Raw genomic sequence first — 21,858 nt, 5'->3', positions numbered from 1 at the left:
AAATTAATTTCTAGGTACCAAGTAAATAATAAAGTAAATGTAGTCCTTACAGAAATGTAAATTGGAGAAAACTTTAATCTTCCACCATTGTTATTACCATTCATGTATATATAAAGTGTGCACATTTATTAAAGAGCTTTTAAACAAATTTAATTATAAACAAATATCAGTGATATATCACAACATTGCATGCCAAAACAGGACCCTAGTAGTCCATTTTTACAATGGATATTTTATTTTATTTATTCATTTATTTATTTATTTTGAGACAGAGTCTCATTCTGTTGCCCAAGCTAGAGTGAGTGCCTTGGTGTCAGCTTGGCTCACAGCAACCTCAAACTACTGGGCTCAAGTGATCCTCCTGCCTCAGCCTCCCATGTAGCTGGGACTACAAGCATGCGCCATCATACCCGTCTAATTTTTTCTATATATATATATTAGTTGGCCAATTAATTTCTTTCTATTTATATATAGTAGAGACAGGATCTTGCTCTTCAGGCTGGTTTCTGTAAGGCTGGTGTCAGGCCCTCTCCCTTCCCTAGATCAAAAAAGAAAAGGCTCATGAGACCAGACTCGCTAAGGACAAAACTGCCAGGCCCCTCTGAGAGGGACCACACCCAGAAGTCCATCTGTATAAGTACTCGGTCCTTGGATTCCACAAATACCACCAGCCCCTCCTAAAATCCCTGACTCTTCCCGCCAAAAGTCCCTAGCCCCGCCCCAAAGGGTATAAAAGGCCTCAGCCCCTTCAAAGGGTGGTGACTTCTGGGGCCCCCTCTCTTGGGGTCCCAGTACCTCGTCCACAAGTGTATAATAAAGCCACGTTGTGCCCCCCCCATCTTTTCTTCTCTTCTCGCCGGCACCGAAAAATCTTACAGTTTCGAACTCCTGACCTCGAGCAATCTGCCCACCTCAGCCTCTCATAGTGCTAGGATTACAGGCATGAGCCACCATGCCTGGCCTGGATATTTTATATGAATAGGAAATAATCATTGTTAGACTAAGTTGTGTTGGGTTTTGTTTTTAGAGATAGGTTCTCACTCTGTTGCCCAGGCTGAAGTGCAGTGGTGAGATCATAGCTCATGGTAACCTTGAACTCCTATGCTCAAGCAATCCTGCTGCCTCAGCCTCCGAAGTAGCTGGGGACTATAGGCATGTGCTACTGTAACAGAGGGAATGGCCCGGAAAAAATAGTTTCTGTCTCTAAAGCCTGCATCTCTTCCTTAGGCCAGTGGTTGGGAGGGGTAGGGTAAGTCTTTTATTTATTTGTATAACAGGAGATGGCCCAGCCAGACCTGGTAAAGGGAGATCCTGGGTGGAGGTCAGGAGATTGTCTTCAGTGGAGATAGAATGATCAGAATTATCAATGGTAGTTGTACAGAAATTGCCTGAAGCTGAGAACCCATAAATTAAAAGCTCTGTATTTCTGTGAATGTGCAGGAAATTTGGGATTTTGAGACAAGAAGGTCTACCATTTTTCCTCCTTTCATAGCAAAGTAAATTTTCTTTCCTTCCTCCTCAAACTGCTTGTCCTCGTTCTTCTTTGGCCTCTTGGACAAGTGTGAATTTTTGGTAACACTACCATGCCCTGCTGATATTTTTAAATTTTCTTAGAGAAAGGGTCTCCTTTGTTGCTCAGGCTGGTCTTGAAATCCTGGTCTCAGGTTGATCCTCCCACCTCAGCCTCCCAAGTAGCTGGGATTATAGGCTCAAGCCACCATGCCTGGCTTTGTTAGACTACATTTAAAAAGGAGTATTTCCCCACATGCCCCTTACCTCTTAACTGACAGTTATTTGAGAGTTCACTAGGGTCCACAGGTAATTAGTTTCCCTAAACAAGTCTTCATCTCATTAAAGTGCTTGAGCATTTTAACAGGACTGAGCTCCTGGCTGGACAAGGTGGCTCATGCCTTTAATCCTAGCTCTTGGGAGGCCGAGGCGGGCGGATTGCTCAAGGTCAGGAGTTCAAAACCAGCCTGAGCAAGAGCGAGACCCCGTCTCTACTATAAATAGAAAGAAATTAATTGGCCAACTGATATATATATATATAAAAAAAATTAGCCGGGCATGGTGGCGCATGCCTGTAGTCCCAGCTACTCGGGAGGCTGAGGCAGAAGGATTGCTCGAGCCCAGGAGTTTGAGGTTGCTGTGAGCTAGGCTGACGCCACGGCACTCACTCTAGCCTGGACAACAAAGCGAGACTCTCTCTCAAAAAAAAAAAAAAAAAAAAAAAAAAAATCCTAGCATTCTGGAAGGCCAAGGTGAGAGGATCAATTGAGGTCAGGAGTAAAGGACTGAGCTCCTGACTAGGCCCCAACAGATTGTTAATGGAAAAGACCAAAACTCTGTAAAATAATTTAAAGAGGTTTATTCTGAGTTGAATATATGTGCCCGATGGCCCAGGGATCCACAAATCCAAAAAGCCTTGAGTAAGCCTTGGTCCAAGGCCAAAAAGGCTTGGTCCTGAGGCAGTTGGATTACAGTTTGGTTTTATACATGTTAGGGAGATAGAAATTGCAGGTAAAGTCATAAATCAGTACATGGAAGATATACATTGGTTTGGCCTGAAAAGGCAGGGCATCTTGAGGAAGAGGGAGCTTACAGGTTATAGATGGGTTCAGAGATTCTTTGATTTGTAATTGGTTAAAGAAATAAAGCTTTGTCTAAAGGCTTAGAATAAGTAGAAAGGAATGTTTTAAGATAAAGACCTCTGTTAATGGTAGAGCAAGCCACAGTATACATAGGGAAAGTGTTCTGTTAAGCAAATTGATGGCCTGCAAGGTGTGATTTAACCTTTGCCTTTCCTGGCCTTAGGTCCTTTTAGTAATTTAGTATCTTATTGCCACAAAGAATCTGTTTTGTCATTCTTATTATCTCTCTTTTAACATTAATGCTGGTCAGTTGGTATTCTAAACTCCAAAAGGGTGGGGGTGTAATAAGGTGTGTCTGACCTACCTTCTCCTCATGGCCTAGAACTCAAGTTTTAAGATTTTTCTGGGCTCCCCTTGGACAAGAGGGGGTCCATTTAGGCGACGGGGGCTTAGGATTTTAGTTTAGTTTACAAGATCAAACCAAAATGGCATCACTCATGATCAAGTTCCATTTCTCCAAACTAAAACTAATTAGGTTTGTATGACTAAAACTTAGGGCATCAGCGCTACTCTCAGTCACTGTTATCCTGGGTTTTCAGGTCCAACGTGTCATTCATAGGTTATGGTGTAACAGAGGTAAAGGTTGGAAAAAAGGCAACAAAATATTTTATGAGTTGTCTCTCTAAAACTCCCACCCTTTTGGGGAATTAAAATGTGTATTTCTTCCCTGAGGCCAGTAATCAAAGGGGCAGAAAAATGTTCTTTGCTGTTTGTTTTCTAGAGTCTTAAACCACAGGAGATGGCTAAGTAGAATTGTCCAACGGCCACAAGGTCATCCTCACAGGAGATAAGGTCTACCAAAACTACCAATTATAGTTAACAATAGCCTGAAGCCATGACCATGTGACACTGGTTAGACCTGAGCCCAACTGCTGAAAACCCCACTTTGCCCCATGTTTCTGCTGAAAGGCAGGATGGAAGTCTTTGAGATGCTAGTCTGCTGGCCTTCTCATTTGTTGGCAAATTAACAACCTTCTCTTTCCTTTTCTTCAAACCACTTCTTCTTCATTCTCACTGATTTGGCCTTGAGGACAAGTACCAAGTGTTTGGTAACAAAGGTGTTCTTGTTACCATGCATTTCTCAGTTTTTGTCATTCCATCTGGAGAGAAACCATTTGACATTTAGTGGGTAGCTACATGCAGACCATAAGACCTTCTGAGATGTAATCCAAGCACTCTGGGAGGCTGAGGCAGGAGGATTGCTTGAGGTCAGGAGTTGGAGGCCAGCCTGAGCAAGAGGGGACCCCCATCTCTACTAAAAAACAAAATAGAAAAATTAGCCAGGCATGGTGGTGCATGCCTGTAGACCCAGCTACTTGGGAGGTTGAGGCAGGAGGATCACTTGAGCCCAGGAGTTTGAGGTTGCTGTGAGCTAGACTGATGCTATAGCACTCTAGCCCAGGCAACAGAGCAAGGCTCTGTCTAAAAAACAAAAAAAAACCTTTTGAAAGAATACAGGGCACACTACTATAACTATCAGGAGGATAATATTAAAAGTTTAGAATATTCTCTTTAGGGCTTCAATGAGCCAAACCAGCTGAAATAAAAGAAAAACAGAGATGAGTGGCTAAAACAAACTGTCAACTTGGTATCAGTGTCTGAGTCCAGAGGGATGTTAGTTGAGAAGATTTCTAGATTTGAGCTCAAAGAATAATTTTCTGGTTTTCAGTTTGAATGTCTCTGGTTATTAGCACTGGGCATTTTGGAGATGGGAACATCAAAATCATCAACTGTAATTGAAGGACCATAGGCTAGAACTAAAAGCCATCCCTTTAAAAGCTGTGTATTTCTGCTTATAATGAGGAAATTTGGTACTGTTAGATGGGAGTCTGCCATTTTCCTCATTTGCTGGCAAATTAATAAATCTCTCTTTCCTATTCACCAATGATTTATCATTGTTCTTCTAATGCGGCCTTGAAGACAAGTGCCTAGCTTTCAGTAAGAGATTAGATTTTTGTTTATAACACCAGTGGAAGAAGTTAAGATTACTTGCCCACATGACTAAAGATTTTTTTAACTAATATTTGTGGAAAAATGCTTTTTAAGATTTTTTTTTTGTCAGTTTCCAAGTAGTTTGCCCACTTTTAGACAGAAAGGCCACATTTCCTTATGAGGATCCTGAGATTTTGAGGTTTCATCCAAGTGTCTGTCTAGAGGTTCAGCTGTACAGAGGGAGAATTCTAGACAGGCTATGTTCCAAAAATGCAGAAAGATTTGGGCCCCTAGCAGGAAGTTAAGTCAGAGGATCCTAGCTCTTTTGTAACTATTTTCATCTTGATAAACCTGCCTGGCCTTCGCCCTAAGCAATTGTGAGCCAAGTTTTTCATCATGATCTCTGCCTTCTGACTTTTTTAGATTTCTCCAAACTGAGGTAAATAGAGTGGACTCATTTTGGGCCCTTCAATGTTGGAGGACCAGCATCGGGCTCCTTTTGGTCAACCAACCTTTGATAGTGTGGGATTAAGACCTTTGTTTTAACTTTATCAATGTCTGTTTTATTCATCCCATATTTATATATTCACTTAAAGAATTCCACCCTAAATTTGCATTTCCAAAGGGTTGGCTCTTAGGTAAGACAAAGTAGAAATTTTACATTTCAAAGGCACAGAGGTTAGAATTCATATTTAAGTATCATTATTTGTGAAACAAAGAAGCCTACAAGAAAAAGGTGAGGCTTGTTATATAGATTTAAGTCCATGCTTTCTCCCATTTAAGAACTTCCAGTGATTTTCTTTGTAGATATAAATTTTTTATGCAAAAATGTCTCAAAACAACTGGCATATTCAGCTGTTAGGGGGTTTCCCAATCCAGCTTCTGGTTTTTTTTAACTAGATTACTGAGTTGAGTAAACCTCTTAAACTTATTTTACAGAGTTTGACTTCTTTTCTGTTGACAGCATGTTCTATACATATGGACATATATATTTATGTAAACATGTATGGATTTATATAATTACATATTTATACATATGTTTTTTGGTCTGTTTTCTCCAAATAGAACTTAATAGAATCTAATCTCCATTAGGGCTGCCTCCTAGCGCCTAGAATAGTCCCTCGCTGGATTTTAATAGGCACTGAATGACAGAATACATAATGGCATTGCAGAAAACATGCTTGATTTTGAGATATTGTAGCAACAACAAAACAAAAAGGGCCTAACCACCTGCCATAGTAAGGAATTTTAGGTTAGAATCTAGGTCCTGCATCTTAAAAATATGAATTCACTTGCCACAAACTGGGTACCTACAGTGAAGAGGAAAAATGGTTTGTATAGTTTATTCAGGGAGAAAAGGCTGATAAATTCAAATTCTGTTGTATCCTTCACCTGGAAATCTTGTGTAATGCCTGGAAGAAACTGACGAGGTTGCAGAGTTTGAGCTGTTTCCTCACATCATTCCATTTTTATAATTAGAAGATTCAATTTTTCTTACCCCCTAATGACTCACAACATTATTCCAATTGATGAAAATGAAAAACCTGAAACCAACAGGGAAAAATAAGTAGGTTTTTTTAAAAAGTAAAGGTACTCAGGCCCAATTGAACATATGGTTTATGATGGTGTTATGGCAGGTGTGAACAGATCTTTTTTTTTTTTGAGACAGAGTCTCACTTTGTTGCCCAGGCTAGAGTGAGTGCCGTGGCGTCAGCCTAGCTCACAGCAACCTCAACCTCCTGAGCTTAAGCAATCTTCTTGCCTCAGCCTCTTGAGTAGCTGGGACTACAGGCATGCACCATCATGCCGGGCTGATTTTTTCTATATTTATTAGTTGGCCAATTAATTTCTTTCTATTTATAGTAGAGATGGGGTCTTGCTCTTGCTCAGGCTGGTTTTGAACTTCTGACCTCTAGCAATCTACCCGCCTTGGCCTCTCAGAGTGCTAGGATTACAGGCGTGAGCCACCTCGCCCGGCTGTGAACAACTCTTGGCCTCTTGGCCAAAGAAAAACCCGAGTGGCACACGGAGAGTTGGAGAGTCAGCTTTATTTCGCCAGAGGGCTCAGAGAGGGATATCTGCCACCAAACTCTGAGCGCCCTTTTTCGTTTTCTTTTAGTTGTATACCTTTTGGGGTATTACAGTTAGCCAATGGCAAGTTTTCACAAAAGTCACCTCATTTACATAGTAGTCAGCCAATCAGAAATATGTCTCAAAAGTTACTTCATTTACATAGTAGTCAGCAAATCAGAAGTATGACTCAAAATCGCCTCATTAGCTGTGAGTAGTAGTAGCTGCTCAATTTAGGAGCACGATAAGTGAAATAGGCTGGTTTTGGTGGAACGCTCTGATAATGGCAGCTGAAATAAATCTCTGTGTACAGTAAATCACAGATCTTGAAGAATTGTATAGCCTGTCAGCCACCAATGTTTATACTGTGTTAAAGATAATATCAAACTAATTGCATATATAAAAGTATACCACATTCTCTCATATCTTTGTACTTTTATACATTTTCTGACTGGAATGACCTTTCCTTTGATTTAGCTTTATCTTCTCCAGGACATTTCTCCCAATCTCCTTTTAATTTCAGCAATTCTCTTTTTTTTTTGAAATAGGATCTTGTTGTTACCTGGGCTAGAGTACAGTGGCATGATCAAAGTTCACTGCAACCTTTAACTCCTGGGCTCAAGCAATCTTCCTGCCTCAGTCTCCTGAGTAGCTGTGACTACAGGTGAACACCATGGCACCCAGCTAAGTCTTTAAAATGTTTTTATTTTTTGTAGAGAGTAGGTCTCACTATGTTGCCCAAGCTGGTCTCAAACTCCTGTCCTCAAGCGATCCTCCCCCTTCAGATTCCCAAAGTGCTGGAAGTATAGGCATGAACCACTATGCTCGGTCGGTCACTTTTTATTAATTTGCTAATCTCATTCTCCCAAAATATTGTTAGTTGAAATAATAAAAGCCATTGTTTTTTATTTGTGTGTCCGCATTTGCATAGTATACTATGCTATAAGTAAATGTTAAATAAATTTTTGCTAAATACATGAATGAATAAGTCTTCTCTTCTACCAGTGTACCACTGGGAACTATCATTTCCTGACTTCTAAGCCATTATTTGAGATAACAGAAAAGTGGGAAATTATTGGTCAGAATCTTCCTTAATCCATTTTTTTCTTGGAGCTATTGTGTTCCTTTGTCTTGATAAATATACTCAGTAGACAAGTAAGATCATGAAAACTTGTTGAAGTTTTTGGAGTACGTGTACAAAATAAAGGTAAGATACACTAAAACACTTTTTACCTTTTATTTTGCTATTTTTATTTTTAAAAGTCACTGTCATTTAGTTATCAGTTGAAATGCTTAATTTCTTAAAGGTATTTTAAAAACTGATCCAAGTCTTTTTATCTTCTAAATTAAGTATTTTTGCCTTAGATTTAAAACTTGTTTTTGCTAGGTATGCTTTCTCTTAAATATACAAAGGAATATATTTTCATAGAGTATGTTGAAAATTAGGAAAATCAAGGGTTCTGGTTCTGTCAGGTGCAATATTTAGAGAGTTATTTTCACAAAATCCAGTTGCTCTGATACGGTTTGAAAATGCTTGCTCTGTTGGAGTATAATTGCAGGGAAAAAACTGTGGTATAGGTAAAAATTCACCATAATGACCTGAATTGGTTTTATACATAATCATCTTAGGTTTTGATAGTGAGGTTGCTGTACAGAGTGTCTTTGGGTCCAACATACATGAAAACACAGGATTGCCAGGGTTCACACAAGGAGGTAGTTGTTCAGGTTTCATTTCTGTATCAGAATTTAAAGCTGAAGTACTTTTCTTATCCTAAAAGATAAACATATAAAATCATTCTCAATTATAAAGTTCTAAAAAAATTAAAACTTAGCCCCATCTACTCCCCTTTTTCAGGAATCCTGTTCTTTTGTGAGCATAAAAGAATTCCTATTAAATGACATATACCTGTACAGAGCAAACTTGTCAAAAGTATGCATAAAATAGCTTTTTAAACATTCTGTATTAGAACTATAAGAATTTATAAAAATAGTTGTACATCACAGGGAAAATTTGTAATTATCATAGTTGGGAGAGGAAATACAGCTTGGTTTTAGAGTGAGAAAGGGATCTTAGCCTGAGTTGGGGGGGGGGAGCCATTAAACAACTAGTTACACAGCTAACTGAAAAATTACAATTGAGATAATTGCTATGAAGAAAAAATATAACACATTTAATGAAGACATAGTGGGGGTCTAACCTAATGTGTTTGGGGAGGTAGGAAAGGCCATTCTTGTCAAGCACTATTAAATCTAAGACTGACTGGAAGGCAAGGAAGAAAAAGATAGAGGTGAGAACAAAGTGTGACCAACGTCAAGTGAGTTAGGGTAAAAATGTCTTGAGAATAGAAAGGCAGAGGCCAGCTCTCTCAGGGTCTTGTTGACTATGTGAAAAATATGAATCTTTATTGTAAAAGCAATGGAAAGTTATGGAAGGAAAGGAGTGCTGTGATGTAACATAATTTTTATTCAAATTACTTTGGCTGCTGTTAGGGCCTTTTGAGGATGTGGAGAGGAGCTGCAGCAGTGCATGTGACTAATGATGATGATTTTTAGTAGGGCAGTAGTATAGAGATAGAGATAAGTAAATAAATTTGAAATATTTTGGAAGTAGAATTCACAGGATCTGGTGATTGACTGGAGGTGGGTGGTGAAGAAGAGGGATAGATCTAGGATGACTTTAAGTTTTCTATACACTTGGACTGCAATTTATTATGTAAATTATATTTATATATACATATAAAACCAAAATATACCTGGGTAGGAAACATAACCATAATTTAAAAAATGTAAATGAAAACCAGAGGGAGCATTTTGTTTTGTTTTTAATTCTGATATACAATTTTAGCAGTGAAACAGAACTTTGCATTGATGATGGCTGGGTAAATAAATATAACCAAGTTCCAAAAAATTAACAAAATGCATCAAGAACTTTAAAAATGTCATGACTTTGAATCCTGAAATTTTAGTTTTGAATTCTATCCTAAGAAACTTTCTTGTAGAAAAAATTAAATGCACAGCATTACTTACAAAAGAACTAAAATGGGTATTGATTGGATGGATATTAATTTTAATTATATTGCTTATGTAATAAGTATTGATAAATTACTTGAAAATAGTTTCTTTTCTTAAATAGTTAAGTTTCTTCTTCAACCTTACATTGGTGTAAGGTAAATATTATAATTATAAACTGAGGGGGTTCTCTAAAGTTCTCTTAGTATAAATGAACTTTTTGTTTAATAAATTTCACTTTGGGATTATATCTATTAATTTTTTTGAAACACTTGCAACAGCTAATCCTTTATAAACTCAATTTCATTGGCATTTCTAGCTGGAAAAATCATAAATACAAGTAAAAACCTTTATATATAATACATGATCATACAGCTATTTGTGTTTTAAAGTACTTGTAGCTGGTTATAATTCTAAAAAATAAAAATTTGCTAATGAGTTGAAATGAACCTGAGTTAAAATGTTTTCCACAAAACATTCCTAAAGGCCAGTGTTTAATTTAAAGTACCATAAAACCATATTCAATCTATTCTTTAGTCAATTTTACTATTAATGTTCTACCTGAACAGTGTCCCTAATAAACTTTTTGAAAGTATTTTTCTGTGAATAAGGGTTTTAAAAATATGACTCAAGTACAAAGGAATGTGCCTATACTCATAGCTACTCTAGAAGGTGAGGCTGGAGGATTATTTGAGCCCAGAGGTTGGAGGCTACAGTGAGCTATGATCACACCATTGCACTCCAGCCTGGTGACACACCAAGACGCCATCTCTTAAAAAAAAAAAAAAAGGTGGCTGGGTCAGTGACAGCAAGAGTATCTATCTAGACAAGATAGATATTCATGAAATAATGTTCTTATTCTCTCCCAAGAAATGACCAGTAAGGAGATTTTTATGAGGCAAAAGATTAAAGGCTGTCAGCTCAAGATGACAATAGAATAATAACTGAAGAAATGAACAGTAACCTAGAAAGTAGGAGGAAAAAAAAAACACCAGCAATTTTATCTCTAACACCTGTACTTGCAAAAGGGAATTTTTACTACAGTAAGAAAAAGACTTTTTCCCCTGGTAGAATAACAGCAGCAAAAGGAACACTATTGGATTGGATTTTCAAAAAGCCATCAAGTGATCTAAAAGATCTGTTAAAAGGGTTTAAAGGAGCTCTTCTGAAAAGTTTCTTTGCCTTAGATTTTAAAGCAAAATATGAGAACATAGTATAAAACACTATGATACTGCCTCAATTTATAAACCGTGTAAGTTTTTAGATGTTATTGGTTTATAAACAACAGAATCTCACTCTTTTGCCCAGGCTAGAGTGAGTGCCGTGGTGTCAGCCTAGCTCACAGCAACCTTAATCTCCTGGACTCAAGCGATCCTCCTGCCTCAGCCTCCCTAGTAGCTGGTGCCACCATGCCCGGCTAATTTTTCTATTTTTAGTAGAGATAAGGTCTCACTTTTGCTCAGCCTGGTCTCAAACTGCTGGCCTCAAGTGATCCTCCTGCCCCGGCCTCTTAGAGTGGCAGGATTATAGGGGTGAGCCACTGCCCTCAGCTATATTCTGCATCTCTAACAAAGTCCCTGGTGATACGCATGCTGCTGGTCACTGGATCACACTTTGAATACTGGGCTACACACTTGTTATGAAAGATATGTCTAAATTGCAGCCAGGAGTTAAAGGGGCCTTTAGGGGATAGGCTGAGGGGTGTGGGGATTTGGAGAGGAAGGGAGTGAATTATAGGGCCAGATAATAATGACAGCTGCATGGATTATACAGGAACATGCAACATGTCAAGCAGGTTGATTGGGAAACTTGTTTTAATTTGTATACCTTCTGTTGTAAGAGTTATAAAAAGTACAAACATCTAGAAGCTAAAAAGAAAAAAAGAGTTATAAAAAGCACAAATTGGGTGTCACCAGTTCCAGATTCTAATGTTGGCATTGATAATAGCAGTATGACTTTGATGAAATTATTTTACAAGGATTCAAATTCCTTGTGTATAAATACAAAACAAAGGAAACAGACTAGATGGCTTTGTTTTCTAATATCAGGACTCAGATAGCAGAGTTGTCCAAATGTAGCAGTAGGAAACTAAGACCAGCCTGGCCAGCATAGCAAGACCCCATGTCTAAAAAAAAAAAAAAAACTGGCCAGGGACGTGGTGGCACATGCCTATAGTCCTAGCTACGTGGGAGGCTGAGGCAGGAAGATTGCTTGAGCACAGGAGTTCGAGGTTACTGTGAGCTATGATTGTACCACTAAACTCCAGCCTGGGCAGCAGACTGACACCCTGTGTCTTAAAAAAAAAAGTTATTTTATAAAATAAATAACCTAATAGTGGTTGGTAGGGTACTAACTGACTTTTAAAGGTTGAATTATATAGAAGATTGTTTGTATGCATTAAAGTTCTACTCTTTTTCCATATAGTAAACTCTTGTCATTCATGGTGCTGAGACACTTTAAAATCACTATATAAATGGAATCAATTTTTGCTATTTTTATTTTTGTAGGTTTGCCTCAATGTATATGTATGATCTTCCACTTCTGAAATTTATAGGTGAATAACACTTTATATTAATGTACTATAGTTTACTAATGTTTGATTTGTTTTAAATATCAAAAGCAGAGACATTGGATAATAGTAAATCACAAGAATCCTAAGATTTTGATGGTATCTCAACAGGTCAGCTTTTCTCAAAATGTCTAGCTTTCCTCAGCGCAGGGGAAAAGCTTTATAGGTTGAAGTTGGCTGGCCTGTCTGACTTTTGGGGAAAAATGCCACCCTAACTTACTTTTATGGGCACATAGGCTGGTTGCCCAGGGTAACCCATGGTTTTTGTTTTTGGTTGTCATAGTCATTAGTACTATCCCTTCAATTACTGAGAACTCTTTTTTTTTTTCATCAAATCTCCTTGTCTACTACAGGCTGTAAAATTCTGATCAGTCTTGGGTCAAAATATAATACAGAAAACCAAAATTTCAAAACAAAACAGAATTCAAGTTAATTGACAAACTTTGTTGGCATAATTAGTACTATAAAATCTTGAAAAGTTAGTGTATACTGAAATCTTTTAGATCTCCAGGATAATTCACAAATGTTTATAGATCCAGAAACAAAATACCCATAGATCTTATTTCACATCATCTACTCTCACTGCAGCTTTTTTATTTGGGTTTTACCTTCTTCAAATCTGATATTCTTAAAGTGTGGGAGTTTAAACTAGCTACAGTTAAAAACAAAACAAACAGGCTGATACAAAGAAAAAGGATTACTTTAAAGTCTGCCAGATAACATATGTAAGCAACTGTGATTTACTTAAGGATAAAAATGTTAGTTAAAATTGCAAATGAGGGCTGGGCTTGGTGGCTCACACCTATAATCCCAGCACTTTGGAGTTGGAGGCTGGAAACTGGCTTGAGGCCAAGAGTTGAGACCAGCCTGAGCAAATGGGCAAGGCACCTTCTCCACAAAAAATAAAAAAATCAGCTAGGTGTGGTGGTGCATGCATGTAGTCCTAGCTACTCCAGTGGCTAGAGATGGGAGGATCTATTGAGCCCAGGAGTTCAAAGCTTCAGTGAGGTATAATCTTATCATTTCCCCACTTGCACTTCTGCATCTTAACTCTAAAAAATGCAAATGATTCTTTTAAAAGAGATTGTCTTAAAATTGGCCAGTGAAAATGCTTTGAAAAGTATAAACACCTACAAACAGATGGTATTTGCTGTCTTACTAATTTAATTTTCAGGTTCTCCTTAAGTTAGAGAAAGCCAGGCCACTTTAACTTTTCAAAGTTCTTTGGTATAAAAACACACATTTATTAAAAAAGAAAAATAAAAACAAGCCATTGAATAATAAAAATTGTTATTACAGAATCGGTAATCATAAAATTAAAAATTGTTTTTTCTTTTTTGGTGTCACAGTTGATGTTAAATATAGTTAACACAAAAGCAAAACTAAGAAACTTAAAAAGGTCTAATTTTGAGGCACCCTTTTGTCTCTGCTTAGGCCCACCATTGTCGTTGTAATGCTTTCCATTTACATTTATTTACTTTTGCCACAACAGAGAACAGACAATCCACTGCTACCATCACCAGTGAATATAAGTGCAACGTATCTTGTTTTCTTCTTACCCTTTTTTTGGACAAGGCACAATATAAATAAATCTACAATTAAAAAGGTAACGTTTTTCTTGTTCAAAATCATCACTGGACAGTTTGCAGTGGAATACCAGTGCGTACCATCCTGGATCGTCTTTACACCTTCAGAGGCAATTCTGATTTAACGAAACATGCATTTGCATTCTTAAAGTGTAAAAGCTCCGTGATTGCCTAGAAAGGTGCTTTTGTCGGGGGTGGGGAGTGATGGGGGTGTGGCAGTGGGTAGTGACTCAAATTATATTAAAGAATACCAACATTCAAAAACATCTAGATTTCTGTTTAGACTTCTCACCCAGTTGCGGTCCGTCATTCTCACTCTTTGTTAATTTTTTCGGCAAACGTAGCCTTTTTGCACAGCAGATAGCACCAAAGCCGGCGAGCGCCCAGGGACGCGGCCTTTTAACAGCACCCAATTAAAGTAGCAAAGAGATGAGTAGTTGGCTGGATCAAAGTGTATAAATCCGTTTTATCCAGGGAGCTGTTTTCCCCGGTGAAACCGCAAATGCTTTCTAGTGGTTGCAGCTCGTCTCCATAGCAACTGGCCGCGGGCGCCACGGCCCGGATGTTGTGAGGATCGCTGCCGCCTGGCCCAGCTTCCTGTAGCCTCCCCGGGGCGGGCTGCACTCCTCTTCGGGAGTCGTAGTTCTTTCCTCGGCTACTACCCGGCACGAGACGCGGGCGGGACTACAAGTCCCGGCGTGCGCTGCGGCGCCCTGCCGGCCTCCGCCTCTGGGCTGCGGGCGCCTGGGAGCAGGTTGTTTTTATGAGAGGCGTCACTGGCGCCTGGAGCCGTGACCGCCGCCACCGTGACAGCCGGCGCAGTCGGGAGGAGGTGGCACTGCCCCTTCAGGTACGGTACTGGGTGGCTTTAAGCCTGGGAAAGTGTTCGGGGCCGACTGTCGGGGTCCCTAGCTGGCACCCACGACTCAGCAGCCTCTCGAGGGCAGTGGCGGGGTCTCCCTGTTAGGCTGGGGCTGCTTGGGGCGGGGACTTGACCCTTGGCGTGTGGCATGCGCGCCCGCAAGGGCCACATCCTCAGGCTGCGAGTCCGCAGCCCCCGCAGCCGGAGCGGGCCCCTGAAGCGTCCGGTCTGGTAGTTCCGTAGCCTCCGAACCCCGCGTGCAGCCCCGAGCTGTTCGTCAAGGGTTGGAGAGCTGGTGGTCCAGGGCACCTTCCTTCCTTCGCTAGGGAGGCTTGGGGCGCTTCTCGGTCCTGACTGATGAGAATCCATATGGTAAAATGTTATGTGCGTCATCCTGTCGGGTTTTCTGCCAGCCTATCTTTTTTGGTGACGTTAGAGCCCCGTGATGCCAGGAATAGAAAGATTAAATACTAAATAATGCAGCTGAGACTTCTACTTATACGCTTGTCTGATAATGATCAAATCCACTTGATTTCCCTTCTTCCCCTCCACAGGCCCCCTTTTGCGTTGGTCTTCCTTATCGATTTGTCTTCTGTAGAAGCTGTCCCACTAAGTGCATTGTGCACGTTATATGTTTATCTCTGTTTAATGAAGCCTACTCTGCCATTGGGGGCGCTGATTTTAACGAACTCATCCAATTAAGTTATTTTGTTGAATGGTGAAATTTGCACTGTTCCACTCTAGCTTTGTTAAAAAACAGAATGGAGCTTTCTTGTAGCTAGAAAGGATAATAGTAGTACGAATTTTAGGAGATTTGCCTCCTCCAGTAAGGTCACATCCACTAGATAGTGCTTGAAATGTCCCTATTAATGTATCCTACCTATCTTTGGCTTAAGGTTTGAATCTTATTAGGTCTCACGTGTCTCAGAGGATATTTATCACACCTAGCCCTTGTGAACGGCTTATTGTTATTCCCTGACCTCAGGTCATAGAGGGGAAGGGTAGGAGAAAGAGTATTATTCTAATGCAAATTTTTAACTGTTTTACACCGAGGATGGGATTCCAAAGAATCTACTAAAATTGTGTGGTTTGAGGGTGTGGGAATACTCATTTTTATTTATTTTATTTTTTAGTTTTAATTAATTAATTTATTTTTATTTTTTGAGACAGAGTCTCACTTTGTTGCCCAGGCTAGAGTGAGTGCCGTGGCATTTGCCTAGCTCACAGCAACCTCAAACTCCTGGGCTCAAGCAATCCTACTGCCTCAGCCTCCCAAGTAGCTGGGACTACAGGCATTTGCCACCATGCCCCGGCTAAATTTTTCTATATATATATTAGTTGGCCAATTAATTTCTTTCTATTTATAGTAGAGATGGGGTCTCGCTCTTGATCTGGCTGGTTTTGATCTCCTGACCTTGAGCAATCCACCCACCTGGGCCTCCCAGAGTGCTAGGATTACAGGCGTGAGCCACCTCGCCCTGCCAGGAATACTCCTTTTTAAATGAAAACAAGTTAGATAACAGTGCAATTCCAATTTTGTAAAGTAAACCATAGAACAGGAAGTGAATCTATTTCTATTAGAAATGATTCAAAGGATATTCACATTTATAAAGTGATTCTCTAGTGAAACTACAAATGATTTTTTTTCCTTATACTTTTTTCTGTAGGAAAAAATTTTTAAAGAGGATGCAGTTGTTACAGCTCTTTGAGAATTTGTGTAACAAATTCTAGACAGGTTACTGGAATGCCCCTAAAAAACAACAAAAGGCTGGCAGTAATTCCAGTTGTATGGACTCTTTAAACATTATTTTAAAAAGCAAATAAACAACAATAGTAAAAAATATAGGCAAAAATCCCTGTTGCTGCCTCCACAGACTTTGTGAATTTAAATGTAAGTTATTTGGAGAGAAGAGACAAGAACTGGATTAGTTGGACTGGAAAAAATAAAAAACATATGACTGTAATTCTTAGCATTTGCACATACCATCTTTTGATCTGATTTCTTTTCCCCTTGTTCAGTAAAATCAAAAGCAAAAGTGCTTAGCTTTTTAAATTTAAGGATGGGCAATCTTGATTATTCCTGTAAATACATCAGGTCACAAAAGGTCCCACATATGAACCTACTAAAAAGATCTGGATGTAACAAAATTTGTTTATTATTTATAAGTATTTGCCAGTGGAAATAAAGTTTTGCAGTTATTATAACTGGGCATTTTAAGCCTGTTAACATTGAATCACTTTGTTAACATTGAAAGAGCCTGTTTAATATGTCTGATCTTTTGGATTCTCTTTGTTTTTGTTTTATTTTCAATTATGTTTATCTTGGATATGGTCAAGTAAGTACCATGATTGGGTAGCCTGCATTTTGTTTTCTGTCATAAAGAAAAGGGCTACATTGTTCTCCCATCGGAATACCCTGTGCATTTTTGCTATTATCAGCCTTGAGAATAATTGGAGTTTTACCTCAATGCTAAGTGTCCATTAACTCTTAAAATATCTGTTCTAAAATTGTATTCTTATCCAAGTTAAGATTTTAAGGCCGGGCGCGGTGGCTCACGCCTGTAATCCTAGCACTCTGGTAGGCCGAGGCGGGCAGATTGCTCGAGGAGTTTGAAACCAGCCTGAGCGAGACCCGGTCTCTACCATAAAAATAGAAAGAAATTAATTGGCCAACTAATATATATAATATAAAAATCAGCCGGGCATGGTGGCTCGTGCCTGTAGTCCCAGCTACTTGGGAGGCTGAGGCAGGAGGATCGCTTGAGCCCAGGAGTTTGAGGTTGCTGTGAGCTAGGATGACGCCATGACACTCACTCTAGCCTGGGCAAGAAAGCGAGACTCTGTCTCAAAAAAAAAAAAAAAGATTTTAAAAAATTAGATGAGTATGAACTGCTAAAACCATAGATGTGGTAGTTTTTTTTAACATGTTAAGAACATGGAAATACCAGCAAGGCCTGTTAAGCCCAGGGTATTTTAAAACAGAAAATGCAGACTCATCTAACAATGCACAACTACTAGAGTATGAATTGTTTTTGTGTTTGTGTGTAGTGAAGGTGAGGAAGTTGCTATAATCTAAGTGATGACTATTACATTTTCAAGAATTTCCTTCCTTGCAGTTCTGCAATTTTGACTAGATTAAATAGTTAAAAAATTTAAGTTGGCTTCAAAGATCATTTCTAATGTATTGCACCGGATACACTTAATTAAATCATCTCTCAATTTGAATCTAAGATAAAATTTAGTCCTATAACATGGGAAGAATTGCAACTAACTGATAAAGAATTTTTTTTTGACATATCAACTGCCATGAGAGTTGTATTTAACTCACTCTAGTTTTGACCCTAGGGCCACATGAGGCATATATAAAATCTTACTTGTTGATGTTCTTATTGTTACAATTAATATTGACAATTTAATTCTAAACACGAGGATTAAATAGAAGTTAATAAATTTTATTTTTCTATTTATGTTTACCTTTAAATTACACTTGAAGTTTTTATCTATTTTTGTAATAAAACACTGTGTCCCCAAGGAAGAGTTTCTGATTTTTTTTGTATGGTTGTCAATGTGTTAAAGGACATTTAATGTTTCAGAAGCTCTTTAAGGGCCTATAGAGTTTTCTGAGGAAGTATTAGAAAATAAGTAAGGTGAGTTAAAGATATTCTGTCATCACAGAAAGTAAAAAATATATATTTTAGGGACTTGTTTATGAATCACTATTATAAAACCTTACTCCTGGTTCATGTTGCCAGTGTGATGAAGTGTTAAAAAGAGCAATGGATTGGGAATCAGAAGATTTTTAATGGTGTTGAGCAAGCAATTTAATTTATAAGTATTTGGTTTCATTTGTAAATTACAAATTTCATTTGTAATTAATAGACAGTTGCCTTACTTTGTAGAGTATTTGTGAAGATCAAATCAGATATGAAAATAAAATCACTTTGTAAGTGGCAGAGTTATCTACTCATGTAAAGTATTATTGGCCTACGTAAGTGACATTTACATAGAACATATTATATTTTTGATGTATAGTGACTTGATGTGATATGTACTTTCTGACTGGGAAGTTTGATTAAAAGTCAAATGAAGCATACTATACTTTTGAAGTGTGATGATGATATAATATATATGTTTTGAGTGGGTTTGATGAAAAAAAGTCAAAAGGGGTACTTCATTTGTTTTCTTGGTAGGGCTTGGTGTCTTTTTCTAGACTGAAGAAAACCTGGCTCCTGTCCTGACTGTGACTTTGCACCCTGCTGCATTAAAGGTCTTGAAACTGCAGTGTACTTACATGGTTGGGCTTTTAATTTTCGTTTTGATTTGTTTTAATCTCACATCTGTAAGTGTAAGAAAGATCATTAGTCTAATTTAACAGTAGGAAGTGGCTGTTTTTAATGTTCTAAAATGGGACTTTAAGTTGATTTCATGAACAATGAGATTACATGGAATATAAAAATCGCAGGTCCTCTAAGAGATACATTACATGTGTAACCATTGGTCTTTGAGCCAAAGAAATAATAATAGAATTTAGAGACCTACTTCTGGGGAAGTCATCCCTGGCAATTAGAGGTTCTGACCCTTGAAACTTCAAGTTAGATTGACATTTAGAACATTTAAGTAAAAAAAGTCTTTTGGAAGCTTATCAGTAAAATTTGAGGACTTTATCAGAGTAAATATAGGTAAATCAAAATAAAAGGCAAAGAAATATATAATGTATCATGGGTTGGTAATGACTGCTTATATAATTAGTTGATAACTCATATAACATGTTTACTAACATTTTATCTAGTACTACTACCAGAAACAATGGATGTATACATTCATCTATTCTGTAATAAGCTATACAAAACTTTAACAAATAGAAAATAATAAAAATGTATAAAATCCCTTTATTTTCCAGCTTTCCTTCCCAAATGAAAATGGAACATAGCTGTAAGAAAATTAGGGCAAATTATCCTTTTGTGAAAAGGATGTTTAAAATAAACAAGAATATACATATGTAATGAATATGTATTTTTTAACAAGTAAGGACTTTTTTTTTTTTTTTTTAACTTGGGAATAGAAGAAAATGAAGAGCCAGAACACAGTAGTTTTACTTATCTATCAAAGGGAGAAAGGCCACCAGGGACTGATAGTGCTCAAGTGAGAGCAGTATGTTTACATTTCTGTTAGCCCTTTCAGGCTTTTACAAAATTAAGATACAACAGTCCTGGAAAGTTGGAATCTTTCTCAGAATGAGAATACCCGATGAGGCGAATATTTCCATACTCTTAACAGCAGTTAACTTTTCCCCAGTGTTTTGAGTTCCTACTGTTAACTCATTTTATTTGAAACTTTTAAAAATCAGAGGTATAGTTTCTTTTAGATTGAGTCAAAAAGGGATGTATTTGCCCCTTAGTATCTGCAGGAGATAGGTTCCAGGATGTCCTGTGAATACTAAAATCGGAGGATGCTCAAATACTTGATATAAAATGGTGTGGTATTTGCATCTGACCTACACACTCCTCCTACATTGTTTAAATCATCTCTAGGTTACCCATTTACCTAATACAATGTAAATGCTATGTAAATAGTTGTTATGTTGTATTGTTGAGGGAATAATGACAAGGAAAGAGGATCTATACATGTTCAGTACAGATGCAATTTTTTAAAAGAATATTTTTGATCTGAGATTAGTTGAATCCATGGATGCAGAACCCACAGATATGAAGAGATGACTGTACTTGTGTCTTCAAATATGACAGTAGTTGGTTTTTGTTTCCCAATTTGAGGAGTCTTACAACATAGAAGGAACCTTGTGAAGTAATTGTGTATTGACTCACTTCTGTTGCAAAATTTATTTTCTAGATCAAAAGGTTAATCTGCTGTTACCTACAGCAGATTACTGCCTCTTTTGGGGGATAGATAAAGTGAAATTATTCATCCTTTTCCAGATTTTTCCAGATACCTATCTTTAGTAATAGATTCTCACTCCATGAGAATTGGAGAGCCTTGCTTGCTTGCTGTGCATGGGTTATCTTTGCATTCACTTTCATGATGAATATAACCAAGAAGCAGGACAATCATACTATTGTATATCACAGATTATTTTCCCAGTATAACATTGATATTTATTTATAGTGACTTTGCTGGGCATGGTGGCTCATGCCTGTAATCCCAGCACTTTGGAAAGCAGGATTGCTTTAGGCCAGGAGTTCGAGACCAGCCTGGGCAACACAGTGAGATCTTGCCTCTACCAAAAAAAAAAATTAACCCTACAGGTAGTTCAAAGCTCCAGTGAGTTATGATTGCAACACTGCACTCCAGACTGGGTAGCCGATTGAGACCTTGTTTCAGAAAAGAAAAAAAAAAAAGAAAAGAAAATTACCTCTGCCATATGTTACAGGTATTTTCCTGGTATATCATTCATATTTATTTAAAGTAACTTGGCAAACAAGTTTGTGCTTTTTAGTTAATTAATTTAGAGATGAAGCTTGGATATGTTGCCCAGGCTGGAATGCAGCAGCTATTCACAGGTGTGATTCGAACTGTCCTCAGAGGATCTCCTGCCTCAGCTTTCCAAGTAGCTGGGACTATAGGGACATGTCACCATGACTGGCTTTATGATTTTTATATAGTAAAATCTTTTATAATTTCTGGGTTTTGTGTAAAACTTACAAAGATCATCTTCCTTACCCCCTAGGATTATAAAACTGAGTCCTTTTGTGGTTTCGTTTTATATATTTAAATCTTTGAGCCATATTTTTATCATGTGGTCTTAAAAGTTTTATGAAGACTTATATTAATAATGCTGACTTTTCACAAGGCAAGTAAGATATTCTGAAAGTCTTTTTTGTTTGTTTTGTTATACTCACAGTTACGGTTTATAACAGGAAAAGATACAGATTACAATCAGCAAAGGAAAAAGGTGCATATATTGTGGAGTACAGGAAAAGCCAGCTGCAAATTTGAAGTTGTCCTTTTGAGAGTTTAGTGGAGGCTATGATTCCTGAGTAATACAACTTGGCAAACAAACAAACAAAAACTGATCATTTTTTCCTTTGAGGGGAAGGAGAGGGAGAATAGTGAAATTTGCTTTCTTTTAAAATTCAAAAGCTTTTTATAGGAAAGTGACTCTTATTTGGCATTTCTCTCATCCTCTGTTTTCCACACCTATCATAGGAAGTGTTTGTGCTATGC

At 38.0% G+C, this 21,858-nt stretch overlaps 3 protein-coding genes across 7 annotated transcripts in view; 2 read left to right on the top strand and 1 right to left on the bottom strand.

Moving 5' to 3' along the window:
* DNAAF4 (dynein axonemal assembly factor 4) overlaps positions 1-7,588 on the top strand; it is a 50,418-nt gene extending 42,830 nt beyond the window's left edge. Inside the window, exon 10 of the mRNA XM_076004392.1 lies at positions 7,202-7,588. The gene's annotated coding sequence lies outside the window, so the exon portion shown is untranslated. The remainder of the gene's footprint in view (positions 1-7,201) is intronic.
* A 297-nt stretch (positions 7,589-7,885) lies between these two features.
* On the bottom strand, positions 7,886-14,376 carry PIERCE2 (piercer of microtubule wall 2). The gene is made up of 2 exons (XM_012783093.2): positions 14,110-14,376; positions 7,886-8,424 (listed from the first exon to the last, which is right to left on the bottom strand). The coding sequence occupies exons 1-2, from the start codon at positions 14,125-14,127 to the stop codon at positions 8,077-8,079; spliced, it is 366 nt and encodes a 121-aa protein (XP_012638547.1). The 5' UTR covers positions 14,128-14,376; the 3' UTR covers positions 7,886-8,076.
* A 62-nt stretch (positions 14,377-14,438) lies between these two features.
* CCPG1 (cell cycle progression 1) overlaps positions 14,439-21,858 on the top strand; it is a 50,250-nt gene continuing 42,830 nt past the window's right edge. For 2 of the 5 annotated variants that reach the window (XM_076004389.1, XM_076004388.1), the window contains exon 1: positions 14,439-14,667. The gene's annotated coding sequence lies outside the window, so the exon portion shown is untranslated. The remainder of the gene's footprint in view (positions 14,668-21,858) is intronic. The other 3 variants (XM_076004390.1, XM_012783083.3, XM_012783089.3) reach the window with 2 other exon arrangements.

Source organism: Microcebus murinus, chromosome 6 (assembly GCF_040939455.1).
Source record: "Microcebus murinus isolate Inina chromosome 6, M.murinus_Inina_mat1.0, whole genome shotgun sequence".
Lineage (NCBI taxonomy): Eukaryota > Metazoa > Chordata > Mammalia > Primates > Cheirogaleidae > Microcebus > Microcebus murinus.
Note: the sequence above shows the minus strand (reverse complement) of the source record. Positions and strands in the feature narration are given on the sequence as shown.